We start from the raw sequence: 7,926 nt of genomic DNA, 5'->3' as shown, positions 1-7,926 counted from the left end.
GCAACATAATCATCTGCAACATAAGATAGCCAGGTTCAAGTAATTAATATTGATACATTAAGTAATTGCTTTCATGAGGCACATAATATCATGGTGTCTTATGGCACGAGCCAAGGTCCAAGCAGCTGGAGGCTGGCAGATGCACGGACAAGAGGTGGGAGACATGCAGGGGCTCAACCGGCATCTGCAGCTCCCAGGACACTCACGCCTCAGCCCGTGCACGGCCCTATGGAGCAGGCTCCCTCCGTGAGGCCTGCGGGGACCGAGATCCGTCCTGGGCAGGTGGCGGGGCTGAGCCGGCGTGCCCCGACCCTCGAGGGAGAAGACAGTCCCATGAGCGAGGGCAGCGGGCAAGGGGCGACGCAGGAGAAGGGGGAGCCGCAGGTGACGGGTTTTCTCCCTTATGGGCACCCTGGGTGTGCGTCGTCCCTGGCCAGCTCGGGCAGAAAGGCTGTGGGCAGTTAAAACAACAAACAGCCCCAGCCCCTGCAGGGAGGCGCCGGGACAGCTGCGGGGAACTCTGCCGAGACCGGCCGGCTGCGCTGCCGGCCTCGGCCTGAAGGAGGGAGGGGCCGGCCCGCCCCCGCCTCTCCCCATCGCCAAGCAACGGCCCGAGGCCACCCGCCGGCGCTTCCCGCGGCGCCGCCGGCAGGCCCCGGCGCTCCCCGCGCCCGCCCGCCTCGCCTGGCTACTCCGGCCGGGGGTGGGCCGGAGCAGGCGGCGGGGCATGCAGCGGTCCGGGCGGAGAGCAGGGCAGGCCCGCGGTGGCGGCGGGCCCCGCCGGGCCCAGGTACGATGTGCGGCCGGGGGGGCTCAGCCGGGCCCCCACCCCAGCGTACCCAGCGACCACGGCTTTAAATACTAGTACTTTTGCTAATGTGAGCGCGACGTGCAGCGGTTCAGCCGCGCTCCTGTGCCTTCAGGGACGTGTGTTTGATGCTGGTCGCAGTACCTGAGGCCGGCAGGCTGCGCGCCGCCCGGGCGGCGGAGGGTGTGCTTACCGCGGGTGCCCCTGGGGAGCGCCGCCCTTCCCGCGGGGAGGCCGTGTGCCTGGGCCTGACGGGGCGAACCTGGATGGTGTACCAGACAGAAACCATCACCTCGAGAAATAATTAAAATGGTTATTTCTGAAATGAAATCCCAAGGCAGGCAGCTTCCAGACCCGTGTTATGATCTGTCACCCTGGGGAATTAAAGACTTATCGGAAAGACCGCCAGCCAGTCTGCTGAGTTTAATTACACAGAGACATTCCGCATTAACTCAGCAAACACACACGTTTAATGCCTAACCATTAAGGATTGTATTTCCTCCCATAGGTGTAAAACCCAGCAACTGGAAGGCGTGAACTGCTGGAAGCAGCCATGGCTGGCACGAAGCCCGAGCTCACGTGAGTGCTTCCCGGGGGACGCCGGCACGGGGTCTGCTGCCGTGACGTCAGTGCGACTGCGCGGCCCCGGAGCCGTGAGGTCACAGATGACGGCGTCGTGCTCTCCTCAGGGGGAAGGTCTCTGCTTCTGGGTGCCAGTTGGCAATAGCGGTAGGTAGGTGTTAAACTTGCGCGTGGTCAGAGACAGCTGTAACATTTTTGCATTGCGGAAGAATGTCTACAATCATGCGAGTCAGTTTCCAAGTTATTAAGGAATGGGCTGAACACAGAGCCCTCTGGGAATGTAGGCTAATGAAGAGATGGGCGTTCATCTGGGCACACGTTTATACAGAGTAAAGTGAGTGAAAATTCTGTTCGTTCATTTAGACCAATGCCTTATCCTAGAGTTACCGTTTCATAATTGTACTTCAAGAGCTTCTGCTTATATAATATGCCTTCCTTAAAAGCGAGCAAGTGTTCTTTGTTAGTTAAAATGTTTTATTTTCTTTACACTTAATTACCAAGAAGTTTGAAGCCGACATTTGTTATATCTAGGCTTGGTGGGCCAATTTCCTGTAAACTACTCCCTGAACGCCAGAGGTATGACAGATGTTCCATTAATACAAGCTGACATGAACAAATCACCAAGAAGGCTTCATTGTTCAGACATTACTAACAGCTTAATTTATGATTACCTAGCGGAGACCATGATGGCACAGTTTACCACGCGCTGGATTCACAAACAACAGTGCCTTTCACTGAAACACTGCTAGCAGCAGTGTCAAGCAGTGCAGAAAAGGCAAAGCTAACTGCAGTCTGTAAGTTGACTCATCCAAATGCTTAGCATGGCTACTTTCAATTACATCTTTTTTTTCTTAATTTGTTAATCTTTGCCCAAGGATTTGAACCAACTACTATAAAACTTGTTTAGTTTTAATTTTTTTTTTTTTCATTTTGTCACGTGACATAGTGCTGTTTAATAAGGGGACAGGAAAGAGAACTCCCAGGAAAGAAAGTGGAAGCAAAGATAACAAACATTTCCTGGGACCACCACGTTAGGTTTGTGTGCAAGCTCAGCAACAAGCCCTCAGCTTCCTGGGGTCTGAAAAGAAGCACTGACTGCAAGAGACACAGCAAGACTACTTTCCACTTTGTGGTATTTTATGTGAGTCCTATTACATCATGACTGCACTTCAGTACCTACTTACCATGTTCTCTCCTGTTCCCTATAAACGCCTCGCCCAAAGAAAGCTCTCACTAAGGAGAATTCAGCTGCAGTCTGTACAGGGAGGGAATCTCTGGTCTCTAAGGGGATTCAGAGGAATAATCCCAGTGCAGTTTAGATCTTGCTCCCTTCCAACACTAGCTTAAACCTGAGATGGAAGGGTATTGCACGTCTGACTGTAAAACATCATTGTATATATTAATATACATATTACTATTGGAATATAGAATTACTTATTACTTTGGAATATAGAAAGTCATCGTATACAGAAATTCAAATTTTGGCCACAATCTCAGTCCATTAATGAGGCCTAAGGTCCCCTTCCAATAGGAGCCTCGTTCCTCACATCCTGGACCAAAGCTTGCTTCAAATCCCTTCATTTTTAGACAATGATTCCCTCACTACAGGGTATAAGATGGTCCAGGGCTATTTTTAACCTACACACTACAGTCCTATGGTAAAGTAGCCATATACTTCTAACACCGCTGCCCTGCTTCCAAGCCTCACTGAAATAGCTCCTGGACCCTTCTCTAAAACCCTCCTCCCATCAAGCCCCTGTTGAGACTCTCCTGGCTCTGCTCTCTGCATTGTAACGCACTTGTAACAGACTCCATAACACTGCTTGTAGAAGAGCTCTGTGACTCCTTTGTGGTTACCCCTCGGAGCCTGTTGGCAGCAGCAGAATGCATTGGACAGCCAAGACTGTACATTATACAAGAGAGTCACCAAATGTCAGAGTGGAGAGGGAAACATGTTTTTTCATCCTGCCAGAATTTTTGAATTGTTTTTCACATTCAAATAAAATAATGAGAATCTTAAATTGTTTTGTGACTTGCAAAACTTTTGAATTATGTTAATTTACATTTTGATAATGGTAAAGCATTTCATTTCACATTTGGGCTTTTAGTCTTAAAACTAAATTAGCATTTAAAAAGAAAGTCTTTCTAAACCATTGTCTTTAAAAAAAAATGAAAATAAGATATTCTGACAATTTCGAAACAAGAAAATTCAAATTAAATAAAAAAACTGGCAAAAGATTACTTTTGTTCTCTGGAAAAAAGCTTTCCATTTCAACAAAACGTAATTTTTCCACAGAAAAAGCATCCTTGGCCGACTCAGCTGCACACAGCATTGAGTACTTCCAGGTGTGACATGTTCCCTTGGCTTCTGTAGTTGTTGAAAGGCAGAGGCTACTCATTTTGGAGTCTAAAACTCAACCTGAAAAGAAAGAGCAAGGATGTCACCCTGGTAATAGGATGTGAAGGAGTCTTGTCTAGCGTATGTCCTGTCCACTTTGTATTTCTTTTGCTTGCTACTTTCTGAGAGGAAGCGGAGGTCGGTACGTTAATGCTGTGTCAGAATGGTCCTCAGCACAAACACTCTTCTCTCATCCAAGACACTCTCCGTTCCAAACACGGAGTCTAATCCTCAGGGAGCAGCTCTGTAGGGTTTCAGGAAATTAAAACTGAGAGAAACAGCAACACTCTCAAATCTACAGGTTCATCGGACTTTTTGCCCCTATGCCACCAGCCAGTAGAACAGGTGTTTTAGTTTGCGTCTTGTGTATTTTGAACTAGCTGGGGAGGGAAGAGCACACTTCATGAACTGTTTATATGAGAATTGCTATGCCCAAAATAACTCAAAATGTGTTTCTTACCCATAAAAATAGACGGGGACCATCATTTACTTCCCCTATAGATAATGGGAAATGGTATTTCATTCAGAATCTACATACATTTCTATGGAACATTATTTTCTTGAGAGGAAAGCAATGAGACAAGAATGTGCCCTGCTCTTCAGGAACTGAGAGGGGAGTAGCTCACTGGAGGAATAGCAGAAGATTATCAGTGAGTTAAATCAGCTTCTGTCAAAGGAGGAAAAGAGCATTGGCATCAATATGTGTTTTCCTACTGTCTACCATCGGTTTTGCATCGGACTTTATAATCTTAACCAAGTGAGTTTGCTCAGAGCAGGGTAACATGATACGTTGGCAAAATGTCTCAGCAAGGCAGCAGTGCACAGCAAGTCTTAGTTACAAGCAAGGCAAAGTTACGGCCATTAGGCTGACGGCAGTTGCAAAAAAACAAAAAGAAAATTCTAAGTATCCAAGAATTACAAAAGCTTTGAGACAACTAGTGCTGTAGTAAGCTACTTCAAAGAAAAAGTAAATAAAGTGTGGAGATACATAACTTTGCAGCAATCAATGCTTTGTGCTGCCTTAACAGCTATTTGGAATCAATGCTGTTTTACATATCTTTCTGCTTAAACACAGCCTTTGACTTCTCAGTCGTGGACCATAGAAACACACAGGGGCGACATGCTTTGCGTTTACGTTGAGAGTGACAGGCATTAAGAATACAGTGAGGGTGATGACTGCTAGCACAATCTGTGGCATTAATTTCATTGTTTCCTTCCTGGTGATTCTGTTTTCTTTCAGCTAGTAAGATGGAAATGATGGCAGATGACTATGATACAAGAGATATCTTGAGGCCTTTGGTGTTCCGTCTCCATGAGAATGTCCCTGCAATAGTCCGTGAGGTTTTACTGGAACGCGGCTGGACTGAATTTGACAAAAAGGAGCAAGATGACGCAGACTGGAACCTGTACTGGCGGAATTCACCTTTCCGTATGACAGACTACCACAGCATTAAACCGTGGCAGAGGCTCAACCACTACCCAGAAGCTGTCCGGATCACCAGAAAAGACTATTTGGCAAGGCATCTGAAACGTATGAAAGGAGCGTATGGATCAGCTCTGTATGAATTTAGTCCAGTGGCATTCATCATGCCCAATGACTATGTCAAATTTATAGCAGAATACAGCAAGGAGAGACAGTCAGTAGGCAGAAGACCTAGCTACTGGATTTGCAAGCCTGTGGATCTTTCCCGTGGAAGGGGCATACTCATTTTCCAAGACATTAAAGACTTAGTATATGACTGTACAGTCATTGTGCAGAAGTACATTAGCAACCCCTTGCTCATTTCAGGGTATAAACTGGATCTGCGCCTCTATGTGTGTGTCACCAGTTTTTGCCCCCTCACCATTTACACTTACGAAGAAGGACTGGTGAGGTTTGCCACTGAAAAGTTTGACCTTGGTTCTCTAGACAACATCTATGCCCACCTAACAAACACCAGCATCAACAAATACGGAGCTTCCTACAAAAAGCATAAAGAAGGGATTGGCTGTGGCTGCAAATGGACATTCAGCAAATTTCGTTCTTACCTTCGAATATTTGGGGTTGATGACATGCTCCTCTGGCAGAAGATCAATAACATAGTGATTCTCACCCTGCTTGCTGTAACCCCCTTACCAGTGGCTTCCAATTGCTTTGAGCTCTTTGGCTTTGACATCCTGATTGATGACAAATTCAAGCCGTGGCTTTTAGAAGTCAACTACAATCCGGCCTTGTGTTTAGACTGTTCCATTGATGACACTGTGAAAAGAAAACTTCTTCATGATATTGTTGAACTGCTAAACTACAAACAGATTGACACTTTCAGGCACAACCAAGTGGCCGGGACAAAGGCTGGCAGAAAGCAAATGCCCTGGAGCGCAGCTGGTGAGAGTGCCACCGGGGAGGCTCCTGGCTTACTCACTTGCCGAAAAGTGGCTAAATGTACTTCTGCTTCTTCTCTACAACCTGCCCTGCAGACTGCAAGAGGATCAATTCGTAAGGTGGCTACCCTGACCAAGAAAACTGCCAGAGCACATCCAAGGAAAACACTGACTTCCCAGCTGCGGGAAAGGATGAACATGCCAAAAATACCCTCCCAAGCAAAAGCCGAAGCTAAAAATAAACAGCTCCCAGGAGCTGGGCATTCTCCACACAAGTCTGCGCAACTCAACCGCTGGTTACCTACACCCGACTTCTGCAACTATGAGTTAACCACACGCCCCTATTTCCTTTCTGATAAAGACCAGAGGCCTATACCCCGGGTAGGAGATTTTGTCCTTATTTTTCCTTTCAATGAAGCTGCACTTCAAGCTTCCAGGGATGGGACAGATGTAAAGAGCATCATAAAGGAAATAAACAAATTAGTGAGCAAACAATTGCCATCAAAACAGCAGAACACAAAGAAAAGGGTAGGCTATTTAACTTCTGTGTAACTTCATGATACTAGGTTGTATAGACATATCATAAATGACAACTTTAGCTTGAAGGAGGTCGATGTACACTGAAATTGTATTAGAAAGGGAGATATCTCAAACAATACACAATTTAAAAATTGTAATTTAGCAATTACCATGAGAGATTATTTTTTAAAATTAAAGTACTGACTAATTTTTAAAAGTAATTCTTGCAATATTAAAGTAATCCCAGAATAAAAATGGAGAATTGCATTTCTCAAAACATCCTCAGAAATGTCAGTCTTTGTGTATTATTTTTCTCAGTGATCTTTGCTTCTTTTCTTTTCCTAACTAAGGGGGCTTTATGACTTGAAAAACTGGTCACTTTACACCGGGGAGCGTTCAACATGCACTCAGTTTACAAAGGTGCAGGTCATATGAATAACACAAAACTATCATGTTTTTGAAGAATCCGGTGAGCTTCCCAACATTCATTTCCAGAAATTAATTTTGCATTGTATGAAACAACAGTATGAAATAACTTTCATTTTATGACCAGTAGGATTCTGTAAAAATTCTTATGGAAAGTAATTTTTAAAAAATCTATATACTACTCCAGTGTTTTGTTTCAGATAAACTCGTAATAAAAAGAAATACTAGGCTTCCCAAGGTAACAGAGAGCAGAATATAAACTGCAAATATCACGTTCAGAAGACTGGATCAAACTTCTCTCTCGCAGACTCTGTGTTAGCCACCTGATGGGTACAGTGGTTAGGCAGCTTTGTTTTGCTTGCAATAAAACTTTGGTGATCAGCTGGTGATCAGAAAAATACTAACACTGAACTGAAGCATTTTGAGATGATGGTCAAAATACTACCCTTCCCTTGTATATCTTTGCTGCCTCCAGCGGTTTGAATGGAAGTAACTCTGTTCAGAAGTCACAGCATATTCTAAATTTGAATCAAAATTGAGGCCAAATACTGGCTGTAGTGTGCTTCCGCTAATGCCAGAAAACCTGTGGAAAGGCGAGAAGTGGGGTTTCCCAACTGTGTTCCATCTCTCTGAAGGATCCGTAAAATTATGTTCACTATAAACCCTCTAGGACAAAAAACATAGTAAAGTAGGCATGTGTATTGCTACAGTTCAAGTACATATGCAGTCACACTTAAATTGGATTATTTGTGTTCTTACAACAATGAACTATAGCTGGTAGAGCCATTACTCCTTCTGGTTAACTAATGCAAGTGGAAGGTAGAGGAGGTAG

The 7,926-nt window shown here is 45.2% G+C and overlaps 1 protein-coding gene across 1 annotated transcript; it reads left to right on the top strand.

Moving 5' to 3' along the window:
- Positions 1–5,034: 5,034 nt before the first annotated feature.
- Positions 5,035–6,907, top strand: TTLL2 (tubulin tyrosine ligase like 2). The gene has a single exon (XM_075148136.1). The coding sequence runs from the start codon at positions 5,037–5,039 to the stop codon at positions 6,699–6,701; it is 1,665 nt and encodes a 554-aa protein (XP_075004237.1). The 5' UTR covers positions 5,035–5,036; the 3' UTR covers positions 6,702–6,907.
- The last annotated feature ends 1,019 nt before the right edge of the window (positions 6,908–7,926 follow it).

Source organism: Calonectris borealis, chromosome 3, assembly GCF_964195595.1.
Source record: "Calonectris borealis chromosome 3, bCalBor7.hap1.2, whole genome shotgun sequence".
NCBI lineage: Eukaryota > Metazoa > Chordata > Aves > Procellariiformes > Procellariidae > Calonectris > Calonectris borealis.
This window is presented reverse-complemented; position numbering and strand designations above follow the sequence as displayed.